General features: G+C 49.3%; 1 protein-coding gene across 2 annotated transcripts in view; it reads right to left on the reverse strand.

Moving 5' to 3' along the window:
- The window catches only part of ZFYVE16 (zinc finger FYVE-type containing 16), a 172,660-nt gene that overhangs the window by 136,541 nt on the left and 15,383 nt on the right, over nucleotides 1–20,736 (reverse strand). Inside the window, exons 2-5 of one of the 2 annotated variants that reach the window (XM_075325149.1) lie at nucleotides 19,074–19,178; nucleotides 12,912–14,821; nucleotides 11,254–11,350; nucleotides 3,247–3,423 (exon numbers count right to left, since the gene is read on the reverse strand). In XM_075325149.1, coding sequence (XP_075181264.1) covers nucleotides 3,247–3,423; nucleotides 11,254–11,350; nucleotides 12,912–14,821; nucleotides 19,074–19,143 — 2,254 coding nt within the window. In that variant the 5' untranslated portion in view covers nucleotides 19,144–19,178. The remainder of the gene's footprint in view (nucleotides 1–3,246; nucleotides 3,424–11,253; nucleotides 11,351–12,911; nucleotides 14,822–19,073; nucleotides 19,179–20,736) is intronic. The other variant, XM_075325150.1, reaches the window with a different exon arrangement.

A 20,736-nucleotide genomic window follows, 5' to 3' on the forward strand; every position in this document is an offset into this window, starting at 1 on the left:
CCCAGACTAGCGACCGTACAGTGCAGTGTATAGCATACAAGCATAAATACACATGAACACTTCAGTACATGCAATACAAGCAGCATAGAAAGCCTGTGCTTAGCACCCCCGCTTTCCTGCTGCTGATGTGTCGCCATCTAAGAGGGCATATAGCCAAAAATAGCGACCTATGCAGTATAAGCATAAAAATACAAATGGACAACTGCGGTATTTAGTGGGGTCAGCACTTCAGGTGCCGCTTACCGCCCGCCTATAAGCGGGTGTGTGGTCGCCCTAGTCCTGTGCCTGGTTGCCCAGAGTCCGATCTCTCAGCTCGGACTGCAGGAATGGCTGCCGGCGTCCTTCTCCAGCTCGTGTGAGTAGGGGCGGGCCGTGGGCGTGCCCCCAAGTCAGAGCGGGAAACCGGCGTCCCACAGTGTCCAGTGAGAGGGCTGGAGCATGTAAATAAGGCTCCAGCCCTCGGCGCTGCTGATTGTACAGCGTCTCTCCCCTACCCTGATTGACAGGGTGGGGGCGGGAACGAAGCGGAGCTAGGCCGCAAAAGCCGGGGACTGGATTTATAAGCGCCGCCGCCGTAAAAGCGCGGTCGGCGCTAAGTCCCCGGCGCACTACAAGTCCCAGCCGCGCCGCCGCTCTCGGAGCGTCCGGCGCGGTAGTTCCCCATACATAAAGTCACTCAGCTAGGCTGCAGTGACTGTAACCCTTTACTGTCCCCGGCGCACTAGCACACCCAGCAAGTCTGGAGTGTGCTGTGCCTGTGTGTACGGGGACACAGAGTACCTGAATGGTGCAGGGCCATGTCCCTGAACGGTACCCAGCTCCGTATCCAGCAGGTTCAATGGGTCTGTGGATGGAGCCCGGCCTCAGGGCTTTGGGGCCGGTAAGATCCCACTTCCTCAGAGCCCCTCAGGGGGATGTGGAAGGAAAACAGCATGTGGGCTCCAGCCGCCGTACCAGCAATAGGTACCTCAACCTTACAAACCACAAGCGGGGTGAGAAGGGAGCATGCTGGGGGCCCTATATGGGCCCTCTTTTCTTCCATCCGATATAGTCAGCAGCTACTGCTGACTAAACAGTGGAGCTATGCGTGGATGTCTGACCTCCTTCGCACAAAGCAGAAAACTGGTGAGCCAGTGATCCCACTGGGGGTGTATAGCCAGAAGGGGAGGGGCCTTACACTTTTTAGTGTAATGCTTTGTGTGGCCTCCGGAGGCAGTAGCTATACACCCAATCGTCTGGGTCTCCCAATAGAGCGCCGAAGAAAAAAGAAAGAATATTCTTTTTTGCTGCAGTGCATTTCACACTTCTAGGCTGATCTACAGTCCAAATGTCACAATGCCAAGTTAATTCCGAATGTGTAAACCTGCTAAATCTGCAGGGGGTTGAATACTACTTGTAGGCACTGTATATACGAAAATCCTGGTTATTGGTTCCCTTTAAAACAGGATATAGTATTGTAAGTTCTTCATGGGAGCATAGGATTACAGGGGTTGTCTGGTCTAAATCCTTACGTTTTGCAGTCACTATGTGTCATTCTAGGTGACTGCAGACTTGTGAATCCTCGCATTGCGTGCACTGGGAGGATATCAGAGTCGGGAACAGCGGTCACGAGTATGAGATATGCATCCTCCCATAAAGAATCTGACTAGATGGGTGCGGCCTGGCTCAATACACTTGCATATTGCATAGCATGTACTTTCGGCCACGTGACCACTATTCCCAGCTCAGACACGGGAGAATAAAACGCGCAGTGCTGGCAACGTGAGGATTCACAAGTCTGCAGTCACATAGAGCGAGATGGAGAGACTACAGAGCTGTGGATTTAGAAGGGAGAACCCCTTTCATGTATTACATGACCCATCAGTAGAGCTGGAGGCAGCATATGACGGGAGCTCAAATGTAAACGTCTACAGCAGCAAATGACAATTATACAGACAAGGTGGATGTGAATGGGCACAAGCACATGACGTCAAAGGATCAAAAGCATTTAAATATCTTTTATCCAATGCCCGGGGCTTACAGACTTTACATAGCTATAGAGGTCTCCAAATCACTGATGGATAACAGGTGCCGCCCTACTGGGGACAGGTCACACACAGCCACAATGTGAGGGTACGCCAGTGTCACGGTTTTTGCCATGTCTTTTGTAAAACCAAGATTTATTTCTTTGCTGTGATTTTACAAGGGTTACTGTAAAATGTGCAACTTGGGGGTTACATCTCCATATCCATCAATAGATGAATGCATTCTGCATTTATTCTCAATAACCTTGATGAAAAGACCAATAGAAGATTTATTACCTTGTTGATGGGATACCCTGAAAAGCAATTAAATAACCCAGAGGGTCCAGGGCAGACAAAAAGTAAAAAGATAGCATTTATAAACCAGCCTGTCAGATTAAGCTCACTTCAACTGGAAGCTATGACCTGAACCCGCCGCCCCCCCCCCCCCCCCAGTGAGCCGGCTGACCTGGCCCCCCCCACAGTGAGCCGGCTGACCTGGCCCCCCCCACAGTGAGCCGGCTGACCTGGCCCCCCCCACAGTGAGCCGGCTGAGCAGGGTGGATTTGTGCTGTTTTTTCCCCACAGTGAATGATAATTCAGGGGGCATGAGAATGTCTGATAAGACATTACAGTGTCTTATATTGGCTTGTACTAATGATTTATAAATGTTTGCTGAAACGACAATGGCCATTTAAATAATGGACCTGATTGCACAACAACAGGACAGGGATTGGCATCAATCACACCGACGCTTGGTCATCAGTAACGTAACCGGTTGCCCCATACTGATTGAGATACTTCAGTTTTGGGCACTTATTCAGTTGGCACATGTGAAATATCTATACAGGTTTAAACAATACTTGTCTGACCCCATAAGAGGGCTGTACGTTACCCATCAGTGATTTATGAGTCTAGCAATAAAATGACAAAGAAAGCATTACAAGCTATGCAAACAAATGTGAAGCTGGGCGCAGATAGAGGCTACAACAGGATCTTGCACAAGCTGCAGGGAAAAAATGTTGTGTGCTACGTCTTGTGCAAGGCCGACATTAGTTTTGCCTGTTTTTTCTTGAAATCTCAGGTCTGTTGTGGGTGCAATACTCTGCAGAGCTCCCTCTATCGCAGCTCATGTATCGCCACAGATAAGAAAGAAGATATTTAAGTGCAGACTCCTCCTTTGAATTATTAGGTGCTCGTGTTTCCCAACTACTTATTTTCCATCTACTCGTCAGCTCGGATTTACCTTCAGCTCCTGGAGGCTTACGTACTGAGCCAGGCACCAGTATAGTGGGCGGAGGAGAGCTAAGTGTACCCGCTGTCTGGGCCTGCACCAAAGGAAAGATGGTGGAACAGAACTCAGGGGGGGCAGAGGGATTTGGACTAGGAGCAGTTGGGCTCATCATCCTCTTAATGGCCTGAACTAAAGGAAGGGAAACAAAACAGAACACTTTTCATAGGGATGCACTGACTTGCAGCAGATTGCAGGAAAGATCTGAGGAGAAGGAGGAAAACCTCACCCAAGAAGAAAGAAGTACCAGGAGCAGACACACAGGCTTCTAAGGACAGGGGGTAAGGAGGTTTAGAGATCTAGCACTCACTGACATCCTCTGAGTGACAAGCCAGCACAACTAGCTACAAAGTAAGGGGCTAAAAATGATGGATCGCTGATAAAAAGAGAATTTTGTTACTTACCGTAAATTCTTTTTCTTATAGCTCCGTATTGCGAGACCCAGACATTGGGTGTATAGCTTCTGCCTCCGGAGGACACACAAAGTACTACACTCAAAAGTGTAGCTCCTCCCTCTGAGCCTATACACCCCTTGGAGAACCAGATCTAGCCAGTTTAGTGCACAAGCTGAAGGAGAATAGCCACCCACAAGTAAAAACAGGGCAAGAACCGGAACAACCGGAGACTCTGTCCACGACAACAGCCGGTGATAACACGCGGAACAAGAAATTGCCAACAGGCAACAGGGAGGGAGCTGGGTCTCCCAATACAGAACTATAAGAAACAGAATTTACGGTAAGTAAACAAAATTCTCTTTTTCTTTATCGTTCCTATGGGAGACCCAGACAATGGGACGTCTCAAAGCAGTCCATGGGTGGGAATAAACAGAAAAACTAAGAAGTAGGCGGAGCCTAACTTCACAAATGGGCGACAGCCGCCTAAAGGATGCGTCTGCCCAAGCTCGCATCTGCCGAAGCATGAGCATGCACGTGGTAGTGCTTTGAAAAGGTATGCAGGCTAGTCCAAGTGGCAGCCTGACAGACTTGCTGACCCGTAGCCTGGTGCCTGAAAGCCCAAGAGGCACCAACAGCTTCTGGTCGAGTGTGCCTTGATCCCCGGCGGGGGAGTCACCTGAGAACACTGGTAGGCATTCGAAATGGTCGACCTAATCCAACGGGCTAAGATCGGCTTAGAAGCAGAGAGGCCCTTACGCCGACCTGTGGTTAGCACAAAAAGAGAGGTGCACTGCCTAAGAGCAGCGGTGCGAGACACATAGATCCGGAGAGCACGCACCAGATCCAGAGTATGCAACGCTTTTTCAAAGCGATGAACAGGAGCCGGACAAAAGGAAGGTAGGGTAATGTCTTGGTTAAGGTGGAAAGGAGAGACCACCTTAGGGAGAAAGTCCGGAGTCGGACGGAGAACCACCTTGTCTTGATGAAAAACCAAAAAAGGTGACTCCGAAGAGAGCGCAGCCAAATCAGAGACTCTCCTGAGGGAAGTTATGGCCACTAGAAAGACCACTTTCTGTGAAAGACGAAACAAAGAAACCTCCCTAAGAGGCTCAAAGGGGGGTTTCTGCAAAACCGTGAGAACCAAATTGAGGTCCTAGGGATCCAAGGGCCGCCGGTAAGGCGGAATGATGTGAGACGCGCCCTGCAAGAAGGTGCGGACCTGAGCCAGCCAGGCGATACGCCGCTGGAACAGCACTGACAGAGCCGAGACTTGTCCCTTGAGAGAGTTGAGGGACAGTCCCAGCTGCAGACTGGACTGTAGAAAGGACAGAAGGGTCGGCAAGGAAAAAGGCCAAGGAGGATGGCCGGAAGAGCGACACCAGGACAGGAAAATTTTCCAAGTCCTGTGATAGATCTTGGCAGAAGAAGACTTACGGGCCCGAGTCATAGTGGAGATGACCTCAGGGGGGATACCAGAAGTCGTCAAGATCCAGGACTCAAGAGCCACGCCGTCAATCTGAGAGCCGCAGAATTCTGGCGGAAAAACTGACCTTGTGAGAGAAGGTCTGGACGGTCCGGAAGATGCCACGGCACCTCTACGGACAGATGGAGCAGGTCTGGGTACCAAGCTCGCCTGGGCCAGTCCGGAGCAATGAGGATGACTCGACGGCCCTCCATTCTGATCTTGCGCAGAACTCTGGGCAAGAGAGCTAGGAGGGGGAAACACGTAGGACAGACGAAACTGGGACCAGTCTTGAACCAGAGCGTCCGCGGCGAATGCCTGAGGATCGTGGGAGCGAGCCACGTAAACCGGAACCTTGTTGTTGTGACGGGATGCCATTAGGTCCACGTCCGGAGTGCCCCACTTGCGGCAGATTGACTGAAACACTGCCAAATGCAGGGACCACTCGCCACTGTCCACGGTTTGACGGCTGAGATAATTTGCCTCCCAGTTTTCCACGCCTGGGATGTGGACTGCGGATATGGTGGACTTGGAGTCCTCCGCCCATTGAAGGATGCGTTGTACCTCCAACATTGCCAGGCGGCTGCGTGTCCCGCCTTGGTGATTGATGTAGGCAACCGCTGTCGCGTTGTCTGACTGGACTCGGATGTGCTTGCCCGCCAATAGGTGGTGAAAAGCTAGGAGAGCCAGAAGCACGGCTCTGGTTTCCAGCACATTGATCGAGAGGGCTGACTCGGACGGAGTCCAAGTGCCCTGCGCTCGGTGGTGGAGACATACCGCTCCCCAGCCGGATAGACTGGCATCCGTGGTGAGGATCACCCAGGACGGGGCCAGGAAGGAGCGCCCCTGAGACAGAGAGAGGGGCTGAAGCCACCACTGAAGAGAGCTCCTGGTTTTTGGCGACAGAGCCACTAACCTGTGCAAGGAGGAAGGCCTCTTGTCCCAACAGCGGAGAATGTCCAGCTGCAGTGAACGCAGATGGAACTGGGCAAAGGGAACCGCCTCCATTGACGCCACCATCTGACCCAGCACCTGCATCAGGTGCCTGATGGAATAACGGCGGGGCCTCAGCAGAGAGCGCACCGTTGGAGGGACTGCTGTTTGATTAAGGGCAACTTCACAAGTGCCGGCAGAGTCTCGAACTGCATCCCTAGGTACGTGAGCCTCTGGGTCGGAGTCAGAGTGGATTTGGGCAGATTGACAAGCCACCCGAATTGGGCTAGAGTGGCGAGAGTGAGCGAGACACTCCGCTGACAGTCTGCGCTGGATGAAGCCTTGACTAGAAGGTCGTCCAGGTAAGGAATCACTGCCATCCCCTGGAGGTGCAGAACCGCAACCACTGCTGCCATGACCTTGGTGAATACCCGAGGGGCCGTGGCTAACCCGAAGGGGAGAGCCACGAATTGGAAATGTTCCTCTCCGATTGCAAAACGGAGCCAACGCTGGTGTGAAACTGCAATTGGCACATGCAGATAGGCATCTCTGATGTCGATGGATGCCAGGAAATCCCCTTGGGTCATTGAGGCAATGACTGATCGCAGAGACTCCATGCGAAAATGCCGCACCTGAACATGCTTGTTGAGAAGCTTGAGATCTAGGATGGGCCGGAAGGAACCGTCCTTTTTGGGGACTAGGAAGAGATTTGAGTAGAAACCTCTGAACCGTTCCCGGGCGGGAACCGGTACAATTACTCCGTTGGCCTGCAAGGATGCCACGGCCTGAGAGAAGGCGGCGGCCTTGGAGCAGGGGGGAGTTGACAGAAAAAATCTGTTTGGCGGGCTGGAAGAGAATTCTATCCTGTAGCCGTGGGAGATGATATCCCGCACCCACTGATCGGAGACGTGTTGAAACCACGCGTCGCCAAAGTGGGAGAGCCTGCCACCGACTAAGGACGTTGCTGGCGCGGACAGATAGTCAAGAGGAGGCTGCCTTAGTGGCAGCAGCTCCTGCGGTCTTCTGTGGACGCGCTTTTGTGCGCCAGTTGGATTTTTGGTCCTTGGCTGAGTTAGTGGACGAGGCCGAGGGCTTAGAAGACGACCAGTTGGAGGAACGAAAGGAACGAAACCTCGACTGATTCCTACCCTGGACAGGTTTCCTGGTTTTGGTTTGTGGCATGGAAGTACTCTTCCCGCCAGTAGCTTCCTTAATAATTTCATCCAGCTGTTCACCGAACAGCCGGGACCCAGCAAAAGGGAGTCCAGCAAGGTACTTCTTTGAAGAAGCATCTGCCTTCCACTCTCGAAGCCACAAGATCCTGCGGATAGCGAGGGAATTAGCCGAAGCCACCGCAGTGCGGTGAGAAGCCTCCAGCATGGCAGACATGGCATAGGATGAAAAAGCTGAAGCTTTGGAAGTTAAGGTAACCATTTCGGGCATAGATTCCCTGGTGAGGGAATGCATCTCCTCTAGAGAAGCAGAGATGGCTTTGAGAGCCCACACTGCTGCAAAAGTCGGGGAGAACGAGGCCCCTGCCGCCTCATATACAGATTTGGCCAGAAGGTCAACCTGGCGGTCAGTGGAATCCTTAAGTGAAGTGCCATCAGCCACTGATACAACGGTCCGGGCTGAGAGTCTAGACACCGGGGGGTCTACCTTTGGTGAATGAGCCCACTCCCTGACCGCCTCAGGTGGAAAGGGAAAACGGTCATCAGAACCACGCTTTGGGAAGCGTTTGTCAGGACAGGCCCTAGGCTTGGTCACAGGGGCCTGAAAACTGGAGTGGTTAAAGAACACACTCTTGGTCCTCTTAGGCGAGGTAAACTGGTGCTTTTCTGCCAGAGAGGGTTGTTCCTCTGATACTGGCGGATTGAGATCCAGTACAGAATTAATGGACGCAATCAAATCACTAACATCTGAGTCACTTTCGGACAGATCAATGGGGCACATGGAGTTAGCCTCCGAGCCCCCTGTAAAGGCATCCTCCTCGTCCTGCGAGTCAGCTTCTGAAACAGAGCCGCGGGACGAGGAAGGAGAGGGAGCCCTGCGTCTCCTCTTAGAAGGACGGGGTCTGGGACCAGATGATGAATCCTCTGTGAGCTCCAGTCCTGAGAGAGCCCTAGCAGCAGAGGCACCCTGTGAAGGGGGCTGATGCATGTTCAGCAAAGTCCTGGACAGAAGTCCCATGGAGTCGGCAAAAGACTGGGAGATAGACCTAGATAAGGATTCTACCCAAGCCGGGGGTTCAGCCACAGGAGCCGGAGCAGCCGGAGAGACCCCTGGGGGTGCGATTCCAGGCTGAGGCATCGTCAGGTTAGAGCAGGCATCACAATGTGGATAGGTGCTCGGTTCAGGCAGTAGGAGCTTACATGCAGTGCATACTGAATACAGCTTTGGAGTCTTGCTCCTCGTGTGAGACATGCTGCTGGAGTGGGGGCTCTGCCAGAATGACCCCCAGAGAGTATATACAGAGGTCCACAACCAGAGGTTGTGGCTTACCAGACCGCTGGAGCGGTGTTGTGTGCCCTCCAGATCCCGAAGCCCGGACCCCCAAGCACCTCAGCAGGGATGCTGCAGACCAGTGCTGATCGCAGGGAAAACGCTGAGAAAATGGCCGCCGGAGCGAAGAGAGGGGGCGGGACTTACTCTGGGAGCGGGATCTGGAGGCCAGAGAGACTTACAGGGGAGGAGACATGTACTCAGTGAGGAGTGTCCCTCCCCTGTGCAGAACGGCCGCTGGGCGGAGCCGCGCTGTCCCTCTGCATGAATGACATGCGAGGGCAGTGAAACCGAAACTAGGCCTCCGGCGAAGCCGGGGCCTAAATTTGAGCGGTGCGGCCGGCGCGCAGGCACCCTCAGCGCGGTTCTCAGGCGACAGCCAGAGAACCCGCCGGAAATGTCATAAAACACACTCAGCACACTCTCCCACAACAATAAAGTACAGGGACCCCCAATATATAAACGTCTCAGGTACTTAGCTTGCTGAGACGCAGGGTTCCAAGTCCCTGGGGATGAGTGCTCCGGTGCAGCAGGATCCTGAAGGGCTGCGGATGGAGACCGGTCTCCTGCCAAGCATGGAGAACCGTGCTGGCTCCCACTTCAAGCCAGAGCCCAGGAGGGATGGTGAAGGAGCACGGCATGTAAAGCTCCAGCCTTGGAATCAACCTTAACAGCACCACCGACACAGTGGGGTGAGAAGGGACATGCCGGGGGTCCAGACTTGGACCCGCTTTTCTTCAAACTCTTTCCAAAAATCAAAAATCAGATGAGAATGCATGTGTGGATGTATGCCTCCTGAACACAAAGCGATAAACTGGCTAGATCTGGTTCTCCAGGGGGTGTATAGGCTCAGAGGGAGGAGCTACACTTTTGAGTGTAGTACTTTGTGTGTCCTCCGGAGGCAGAAGCTATACACCCATTGTCTGGGTCTCCCATAGGAACGATAAAGAAAAGGCGTTATCACAAGAACAAGATTTGTCAACCACCAGTAAAGGTGATGAAAGTATGATTGTCAGGGGTCTGGCTCCAGGGACCCCAGCAAACGCAAATACACCAGATAGAAACACCAAAGGGGTTGGCCACTACTTTCTTTAAGTTGGTCCAGTGCCTCATCTCTTGCAATCGCCGTCCTTTTTCTTTAAGTGATGGCCTAAGGATAGACTATCAATATCTGATCAAGGGGGGTGGGGGGTGCACTGGCCACAACCAGGTACTGCAGATCCACCCTTATTTATTTAAATGGAAGGGGGGGGGGTGGAGCTGTGGTACCTGGCCATGAACACTATAGAAACGAAAGAGATGCTGTGTTCCAGCATATATCGAGAGCTTTTAGCCGGTGATGGCCCCCGTACCAGCTAATTGCCAAGGGAGCCGGGTGTTGCACCCCCCAACAATCAGATATTAAAAGGAACCAGTCACCAGGATTTTCCCTTACGAGATGCGGCCACCACCAGTGAGCTCTTATATAGAGAGCATTCCAGAATACTGTATATAAGAGCCCAGGCAGCTCTGTATAACATATAAAGCAGCTTTATAATACTCACCTAGGGGGCGGTCAGGTCTGATGGGTGTCGCTGCGCTCGGTCTGGTGCCTCCTCCATCTTGTGTGATTGCCGTCCTTCTGCTCAGCCACGTGTGCATGATGTGTGATGTGTCATTCACAGAGAGGCCTCCATTACGCTCCTGCACATGGGCACTTTAATCTGTCTGACTGAGGTCAGAGCAAAGTACTTTAAGGCGCAGGTGCAAGAAAAGGTCAAAGACCACCCGCACATGTGTACTACAATACTCTGATCTGCCCTCAGCCCAGCAGATCAAAGTGCGCCTGTGCAGGAGCGCAATGGAGGCCTCACTGTGTATGATGCAGGACATGTCATGCACATAGGATGGGCAGGACGGCGATCACACAAGATGGAGGAGGCACTGGACAGAGAACAGCGACACCAATCGGACCGATCTACTCCCTAGGAGAGTATAATAAAGGTGTTTTTTACATTCTACAGAGCAGCCTGGGCTCTTATATACAGTATTCTGGAATGCCACAGGAGGTGGTGAGGCTACCCCAGGAGGTGGTGAGGCTACCCCAGGAGGTGGTGAGGCTACCCCAGGAGGTGGTGAGGCTACCCCAGGAGGTGGTGAGGCTACCCCAGGAGGTGGTGAGCTCTCCATCAATGGAAATCTTCAAGCGGAAACTGGATAAACACATGGCTGGGATGATTTAGGAAAGCCTGCACTCACAGGGGGTTGGACCCGAAAGCCCTTGAGGTCCCTTCTAACTCTACCATTCTATGATTCTGTATATAAATCGCTCACTGGTGGTAGCCGCAGCTCATAAGGGAAAATCCTGGTGACAGGTTCCCTTTAATAGCCTATCCTAAGGATGAGCCATCAAAAAAAAAAAAAAAAAAAAAAAAAAAAAAGAAGTAGTGGCCAACCCCTTTAAGGCGCGTCACCTGGTGCACAGTTCAACGTTTATGGCCCAGTGATTATTTGTAGGATTTATGTCGCTGTTTTAGGATGTCAGTAAGCAGGACGAAGGTTAGCAAAGGATGAAATGAATATTAGATCACGAGACGCCACATCTAATGACAGTCTACCAGGCCGAGTGGCTTGGGAAAACCATATCCAATAAACGTGGTGACAGTGAGTATAGTATACCGCGATCCTTACCTTTAGTGATAGAGTCATAGCAGACCACGCAGACTCTTGCCTCCTTATCCAGGTACTGGAGCCGGCACCTCTGACTGCAGCACACGGCACAGAACACCTAGGGAAACAAAGCATCGGAAATGAGGATGGACGGGATTACTCAGCTCCCATCTATAAATACATGGGATGATTTACTCCATGACTAAAGGTATTTAACCTGCGGCGTGCTGGGTGTAGCTCCAGTTTAAAGAGGCTTCTCATTTCTTGCTCTTTTAATGCAGGTTCTTCCAATTTTCTCACAGGCATTAGTGAAAGAGGATACTGACCGTCACAATATAAACACCAGTTATGGGAATTTTTAACCAATCTAATATTATTTGATTAAAAAACCATCCCACCAGTCTGAGTACACAGCTCTTGTACAGATAGATCTATGCCGATTCTGCAGTCATTTTCTCTTTAATCTATTTGGGTACAATCAGACGGTAGGTGCAGAAAAATACATGACTGTAGGGTCCGGCACCTGAATACACAGGAGCCGTATAAAAGCTTAGTATGTAGCCCATCTAGTTTGTGGGGTACAAATAAATCCTAATGTCATGTGTTAAAGGGGTGCTTTGGTTTAGAAACATCCTTTTCATACATCCAATAAGAGATTGTGACTTAATATGGGGTCCTCTTCTCCGGAGCTCATGTCTTAGTAAAGAGCATCCCTCGCACTGGAGGACCGGTCCTGTCCTTCATTACACAGACAAAGCCTACATCTGTCTGCACATTGTGTAATGATTCATACCTCCTATGGGGGCGCTGCAGGAAAAGTGAACATTTACTGACCAGTTTTCTTGCAGATTTAATGTAGTTATAAGAGTATATCCTTTTTCAAACCTCATACATATATAATACATAAAAAAAACTATGTTTCGGGAACATTACATTTAAATGTGTAGAAAATTACTCCGCAGACAAACATGTAAGTAGTTTGGACAGTCATGTAGACAAGTGTCTTAAAAGGGTTTTCTGGGTCAGGGCAAATTTTCAGCAAGCACTGGAGTATGCCGAATCCTTACAGTGAGCAAACTACACGTCGTATGTTACATTGTAATATACACACTGTTTGGAGTTGGCATGTTACAGCATAATATACACACTGGTAGAAGTTGGCATGCTATAGTGTAACATACACACTGGTAGGAGTTGGCATGCTACAGTCCAACATACACACTGGTAGGTGTTGGCATGCTACAGTGTAACATACACACTGGTAGGAGTTGGCATGCTACAGTCCAACATACACACTGGTAGGAGTTGGCATGCTACAGTGTAACATACACACTGGTAGGAGTTGGCATGCTACAGTGTAACATACACACTAGTAGGAGTTGGCATGCTACAGTGTAACATACACACTGGTAGGAGTTGGTATGCTACAGTGTAACATACACACTAGTAGGAGCTGGCATGCTACAGCATAATATACACACTGTTAGGACTACAGTGTAATATACACACTGGTAGGAGTTGGCATGCTAAAGGGTAATGTACACAATGCTTGGAGTTGGCATGCTACAGTGTAATATACACACTATTAGAAGTTGGTATGCTACAGTGCTTGCCAAAAATATACATTGACCGGAAAAACTCATTTAAGAGAAGAAACACATTCCAAATAGCCAACTTACTTTTCCACACGCTCTACAATGGTGTCTCCGCTTTGTGAAGGTGAACCGAGTGCTGCAGTTCATGCAGTTTGGAGCGTCAGAGTCAGGAATCCAGGTTGGCTGCCTCTGACCCAGCATGGGATTTTCCATTGCTTCGTTCTCGGATCTTTCCGCTGCTTCTTTCACACTGAGCTCAGGACTCTCATCAGTATCTGACCCTCGCAATGCACTGTGAGAGTACAAGCTGTCCGATACAGATTCTTCAGGCGTTTGGTCGGTAAGATTTCTTTCTGAGCTCTGATTATTTAGCTTTTCCGGCTGGCTAAGAGTCAGAGACTTCGGTGGCTGATTAAACAACTGTTTTGGTCTTGCACCTCCAACATGAGAAACCATAGTGGCACCAGTAGGAGTCTCCGGATTCTGAGGTGGAGGAGGGGAAGCGGCTTTATTCTGGGAAGCATCCACCGTCGTGCTCTGAGCTTGGTCTTGATCTATTACCTGAGAGGGTAACTCGTCACCAGTAGTCCCACTAGATTCAGCCCCAGTTACATCCCGAGCGGTGAGGTTTTCCCTAGCTGAAGGAACGCCCTCCTCACCAAGAAAAGCATCCAGCTCTGCATCACTGATGTATGTGTCACTTAACAACAGGACATTATGGTCACTTATGAAATCACATAAAACGGCGTTTTCAAAATCAGCGCTATAAATATTGTCTGGAGGAGCTGGGCTCGGGGCGATGGGCTGACATGTTTCTACTAGAGGCGCTTTGGTAACAGGTTGCGGTGGGAGTTGGTCGTCTACTGACTTCACTTCACCGGCTACATATTGCTCTGTAGGTACAGATGATGTGGGCGGTGAAGATGCATTCTTAGAAATTGGCATCTCCAGGTCATTCTGTGAGGCGACAGCAGGTACTTCTGGGGCTCGGCTGTAAAGCTCTTTCACAGGTACAGGACTATCTTGGGTATGTAAGGTAGGACGAGGGAGAGATCCGGTGTCGGGGGTCAGCTCATGGGGTGCAGAGGCCTTGGGTATTTCAGCATTGCACTCAGGCATGATCTCCTCCGTTTGGCAAGCACCTAAATTACTATAAATCTCACTTTTTAATGCAAAGTCTGAATTTTCTGTAGATAACAAAGAGACATCTAAATGTCCCATTGGTTTTACGTCCCTAGGCTGAAATGTTAGAGTATGGACCAATTCCCCCTCCTGTACTTTAGGTTCCACACCAGTTTGATCTTCACTCAAGGCCTCATAACACAGATCATCACTCACGTAGCCATCAGTACTGGAGGAACTTGAAGTACTAGTGGACTCAATGCTAGAAGCCATGTCAGAAGCTTCCCTTGCATCGTCCAAGTCAGCACTTAGGTTGATATTTGTACCTCTGGTTTCAGGGCTGAGGTCAAGCAGATTGGACTGGCTCTCGGGCAGCCAGTCCGATTTATCCATAGAGACGTCTGCACAACATAGTTCCTCATTTCCTAATGAAATGGTTAGATCTGAAGCTGGAACTGTAAAGAACCCTGGGTCGGAAAGCAATTCAAGATTTCCGCTTGTCTGGAGAGCATCGGGAATTAAGGACTCATTGCTACTTGCTGTATGAAGCGAGCTGCCGGTGTCACTAACGAGGTCACATATAGGAACGCTGCTCCTCCCAGTAATCGACTCATCTTCATTGGATTTTCCTTCCTCTACACATGATAGGAGATCTGGGCCGGCGACATTTCTTTCACCGTGTGAGACAGGAGTTACATTTTTTAACTCTTCTTCATTTAGGCAAACAGAAGGTGAAGGTTCCTCAAGACAACCGCCATAGGGCTGCTTCGCTGGAGCTGCGAAGTCTGGCTGCAGGTAGAAGTCCCCTGAAGAAAGACCACTTTGGTTTGGGCTGAGATGTGCGCCACCGGTCTGGCAACTTTCCAACTCGTCTGTATGAAAAAGTAAGAATGTAAATATGTTACACAGAGCTCCATGTTTATATATACACATCGATCTATTACTATTCTATGTGGGGGAAACACTTCTCTGCTCCTGCTGTAGACCCCACACTAAATACACAGCCATACAATAGTTATGCCCCTGTCTTATTACACATCAATGTATATAATACCTGTATAAACTTCCCATTCTGATGGGGTTAGAGGTTTACACAGAGATGATCGGATTCCTGCAGAACAGGTCGGTCATACACTCAACCTTCAGAAGTGTTCTCCTGAGTCAGTCACTGAATGGCTTCCTCTGTCATCACTGTATCCCCAGCCCATAAAGTGATGTCATAGTGCTAGAATATAATAATCACTATATAACTGCTTATACTGATAATACACTATATAACTGAGGGTCGCACCTATCAGACCCTCACTGATCCAAAAAATGAAGTTGATTAAAGGGAATCGGTCAGCAGGTTTTTGCTATGTAGGCTAAAGTCAGCATGCTGCAAGGATTAACACAGAGTTCAGGGATGCCTGTTTTGTCACAGTCAGATATTTTGTTTATTTGCGATGTTTGTATAAGCAGCATGACCCATATCATTACAGGACTGGAAACTCATGCATGGCAGTCAGACACGCCCCCTGCTGTGATTGACACCTCACTGTCAATGTACAATCTCTATTGAGAGCCTGGTGTGGGCGGAGGCAGCTCTCTCAACTCAGCTACATAACTAAACCTAAAAATTCCAATTGTGTCAGAATGGCTGCAGCCAGTAATCTAAGTGATACACTGTTGGATTCAGGATCTCGTTGCCTACATTATGCTGCTCTCAGATGAAGTAGCAAAAACCTGCTGACAGATTTTTCTTTAAGTCCTGATGCTTCTTTCTAACATTTCCCTGCACAGAAAAGCCCTTCCCTCCATTACACATGGGTGCGGCAACACAACTTCATTTGAACTGTCATCTGCTGCACATGGCGGCCAAAAAAGGCACAAAAGCAGCCACCGCAGTCACCACAGCAGACTTTATTTTCAAGATCAGGGTGGTTAGAGAAGACAGACGCTCTTCAATCATAAAGTGATGGCATACCCTAATTGAGTTGGTGCAAATCGATCTGCAAGACACGGCCATCGGCTATGGCAGAAATCTGTGGTCATTGGATGGGAGCCGCAAGAACCGCCTCTTATCAGACAGCACCCGCATCTCTTTGGTCAGCTGTTGTGGCGTAACATCACGTGTGTGTCACGCCAAAATGGAGACATCACGCCATGCCAGCTAGGATAAAGGTAGGCCGCAGTTCTTGGGGTCCTCGGCTATCGACTAAAATCAGAGATGTGACTGATGGACCTGGTCCTGCTAATTGATTTGCAGCAACTTTACATCCTAAATATTGACCCTCATTTTATGAGATTTATGAATCAACAGTACAAGTGAACTAAATAAACTTTGTCATGTATCTTAGTGGAGCTATAGGAGACTTGTCTCAAGCACTGATTAGTCACTCAAAAACTACACGTCAGTCCACAAGTCTGTCTACATTGAGGGATCAAATGTCAGCAAGTCTACAGAGAGGGAAGGGGAAAGTAGCCGGGCGAAAATGTCAGACTGCACAAAGAAAAACTGCTGCAGTATCTTGCACAGAGAGGAAAGTATAAGACGACCTCCTTTACTGGTGGTGGCCAATATTCTTGTTCTTCGTAGCAAGTACACAAACGCATACAAAAAAATTGGAAAAGATGACAGGAGGTGCCCTCTTGACAAAGGAACACTTGGGGCAGATTTCTGAAAAACTGTCTTTTTTACACATAGCAGCCAAACACAGTGAAGCTTCCACATTTCAAGAGCAGAATACAAAATAAAAGCTGCCATGTGATTGGTTGCTTTTGTAAACAAAGTGCGCTGCTCCGATCCTCTCCTGCATCATATGACCACAGGTCAACAGAGTGCGCTGCTCCGGTCCTCTCCTGCATCATATGACCACAGGTCAACAGAGTGCGCTGCTCCGGTCCTCTCCTGCATCATATGACCACAGGTCAACAGAGTGCGCTGCTCTGGTCCTCTCCTGCATCAAATGACCACAGGTCAACAGAGTGCGCTGCTCCAGTCCTCTCCTGCATCATATGACCACAGGTCAACAGAGTGCGCTGCTCTGGTCCTCTCCTGCATCAAATGACCACAGGTCAACAGAGTGCGCTGCTCCAGTCCTCTCCTGCATCATATGACCACAGGTCAACAGAGTGCGCTGCTCCGGTCCTCTCCTGCATCAAATGACCACAGGTCAACAGAGTGCGCTGCTCCAGTCCTCTCCTGCATCATATAACCACAGGTCAACATAGTGCGCTGCTCCAGTCCTCTCCTGCATCATATGACCACAGGTCAACAGAGTGCGCTGCTCCGGTCCTCTCCTGCATCAAATGACCACAGGTCAACAGAGTGCGCTGCTCCGGTCTTCTCCTGCATCAAATGACCACAGGTCAACAGAGTGCGCTGCTCCGGTCTTCTCCTGCATCAAATGACCACAGGTCAACAGAGTGCGCTGCTCCGGTCTTCTCCTGCATCAAATGACCACAGGTCAACAGAGTGCGCTGCTCCGGTCTTCTCCTGCATCATATGACAACAGTTCTCTTTCGCTGGCTCTTATCACCTTCGGACACACAGCAAACACTGGAGTGATACAGGCAGTCACAACTGCAATCACGTACGTTGTCCAGGAGGGGGCAGGAGCAGAGGTGGCAGAAGCCAGCGACTAGCAAGTACTTTAGTACACACACTGAACATACCATTACTGATCAATAATGGATTCTGAAACAAAAAAACAAAACAAAACCCTGGAGTGGTGCTTTAATAAATCTCCCCAATCATACCCTTATAATAGTGTAAAATAATTAGGAAAGAGGATTATATAACACGTAAAATTAGTGATCAGCGTTTTCTAGACTTTTAAAACCGACCCAAGAATATACTAAAGCAGATCAAAAATGAGAATAAATCTCACACAAAAAAGAAAGAAATAATAAAGCAAGACTAAAATGTTTTACCATTCCTGCTAATGCTGACTTCTCGGCGATAAAGAAAATAAATATTGGAAAAAGACTGGACGTTCTTGCTCAGAATGTGGTGTTTGACGAGGGATAACGTGGCATCTTCAGCCATCAATGTCAGGAGAATGCAGATCATGCAGACCAGGAAGGCCCATGTGGCCTGCGATACCCTTAAAAGAGTGGTCCAATACTCAGCATTAGTGGCCACATTGCTGTAAAACTCATAGGGAAGGCTTGTGTAATACTTCTGCCTGTGAGCGGCGCTATTGCGGTCCGCTCATCCCCATGAAGTGACCCCCCTGGGCTCAGTGACCTCTGAGATCTGGGGATGTCACGTCAACTTTAAAGTTGACCCAACATTACCACGGCCGACCCAAGTCTTCCTGAGTGACTGGGCTGTGGGTGGACTTTCACTGCTCATCACAGCCCAGCATCTCGCACGCGCTCTCCTTCACTGCAGAGCGCCACAAGCAGAAGCGATGTTGGGCTGTGATGAGCAGTAGAAGTCCACCCACAGCCCAGTCACTCAGGAAGACTGGGGTCGGCAACTTAAAGCTGACGTGACATCCCTGGATCTCAGAGGTCACGGATCTCAGGGGTCACCTGATGGGGATGAGGGAACCGTAGTAGCACTGCTCAGAGGCAGAATGTACTACACAATGTATTTGACAAAAGTCTTCCCTATGAGTTTTACAGCGATGTGGCCACTAATGGCTAAAGAGGTGGTTCACTACTCACCATCTGTATAATGTCTACTTAGTGTATTTTCAGTGTCCTAGAGCAGACTCCGAATGCTGTGCTGTGTGGTCACTTCTGGGCCAGCCAGGAGTAGGTGAGGTGATGTGGCCATGCTGTTATAGTCATTATAGTTTATGGGAGACACGGGAAACTCAACTTTTTCAGAATCTGGCTACAACGCACAGAAGGGTCCCTCTACCTTCCTGATAGGTGGGAGCCATATAAGTGGACTCAGCACCTATTAGATATTTATGGCACATTCTTGCAGTATGAAGTAAATGTGTCAGAAATTAACACTTTGATGACAGTGCAGCCCATGGAGTTTGGATCTATCTGACAATATGGCCATTTGAACCAAAAATGATGTGCACCCCTGATGTAGACTAATGAAAGACAAAACGCTCCTATATTGTTCACCAAGATATATTCCTGACCCAGTAGGGTAAATCATCAGATGACAAGCCTCACCTGTATTCTGCTCAAAGTCATCAAGCAGTTTATCCAAATCCACAACTGCTGCTTGGAAGTAAGTGTCCATCTTCCTCTGGATCCACAATGAGTTTTCTTTGACACCTGAAATAACAGGACACTTAAGAAAAACACAGAACAGTTAAACCTTACTAATGCTCTATTTGGACATTAAAGGGGTTGTCTGATGGAAACACGTTATTACTTATTCACAGGATGGGCAATAACTTGCTGATCGCTGATGGCTCAACCTGCACCGATCAGCAGAACTGGGGGCTTTTATCCCAGATATAGAGTGGAGCGACTGAGTGTAAGGGACCAGCGCTGGTCATTCCTGATGGGGCTGACGAGCATCCAACCTGCTGCGCTAGAAGTTCCCTGTTGGGTACAAAAAGTAGAAAAATAAAAATAGCCTGCTTTTTCTGTGCACTGCGGTCCATCTCTGACCGCAGTAACAGGGAAAGCAGTGGATTAGAGCCTCTAACTGGATCAGAGTGCTCAGAGAGAGCCAAGGCTTCATTGTATAAAGTGTTAGGGCTTTCAGATGTCCGTTGCCAGTCCGGTGACTGATCACAATGCATGGACTTTGGATCCATGTGATCGTTTTTAAATATACATTAAAAAAATGTAACACTTTTTTTTCCATTATAAAAGAAATTGTAATAACAGAATAAATAAAAAAAAAAAAAAATAAAGTCTGAGAAATTTGCTGTGAAATCATACACAATAATCTAAGGCCATTCCTCGGATTTGTGCCACAGATTGCCGTGCTTTGTCCACTGTGATTTCCGCAAAGAAAATGCTACAATTAGCCACATGTCCCTTATTTGATCTATTTTCAAATGCACAATGTCAAAATCTGCCAACGCGTGAACGGCAAAGCAGATCTCCTGTTCAAAACAATGGGAGGTTGAAGAAACACAGAAAAATTGCCCACAATCTAGTTGCACTGATCATCAGTGGCCTGCGATTGGCTGCAGCGCCCACATGACGCCCCGCTAGATATTGATCCCAGTATACAGGTAGGAATTAAAGCACTGAATAACCAGCAGTGGTACTGGTCTGGACAAGGCATGTTTCTTTTACACTATTTGGTCGCATTAATAAAGGGCAGGGCAAACAGTTTAACCCCATAGCGACGGCCTAACGTCTCAAGACGTCGGAAAAACAGGGTACTTATTCTGTTCCGACGTCTTGAGACGTCAGGCCGGAAAAAGCTTGTAGCGCCCCCCAGTGACGAAAAATCTCGGGGGTTTCAGCTACCGGAGGTAGCTGAGACCCCCCAGATTATGAATCGGGGTGTTTTTTTTGGACCCCGTTAATGCGATCGCCGGTATACACCGTATACCGGCGACAACATTAAAAAAAAAAAAATGGCCGGTAAAATTGATTTATTTCTCATCTGACGTGATCAAACATGTCAGATGAGAAATAAATATAATCCTCTAGTGCCCCCAAAGCCCCCGGTACCGGAGAGTCCCCCCACCACCCCTACCCCCCCTCCGGAAAATCCAAGATGGCGCCGACGCGCGCTGAAAACTCCCGCCGCCGCCGCCTCTGCATTCATTTCCCTCCGATCTGAAATGATCAAACATTTCAGATCGGAGGGAAATGTCCTCCCCCTGACCCCTCCTCCGGTACACCGGAGCTCTCTGGTCCCCGG

The sequence above is a fragment of the Anomaloglossus baeobatrachus genome, chromosome 1 (genome assembly GCF_048569485.1).
Source record: "Anomaloglossus baeobatrachus isolate aAnoBae1 chromosome 1, aAnoBae1.hap1, whole genome shotgun sequence".
NCBI classification, from domain to species: Eukaryota; Metazoa; Chordata; class Amphibia; order Anura; family Aromobatidae; genus Anomaloglossus; species Anomaloglossus baeobatrachus.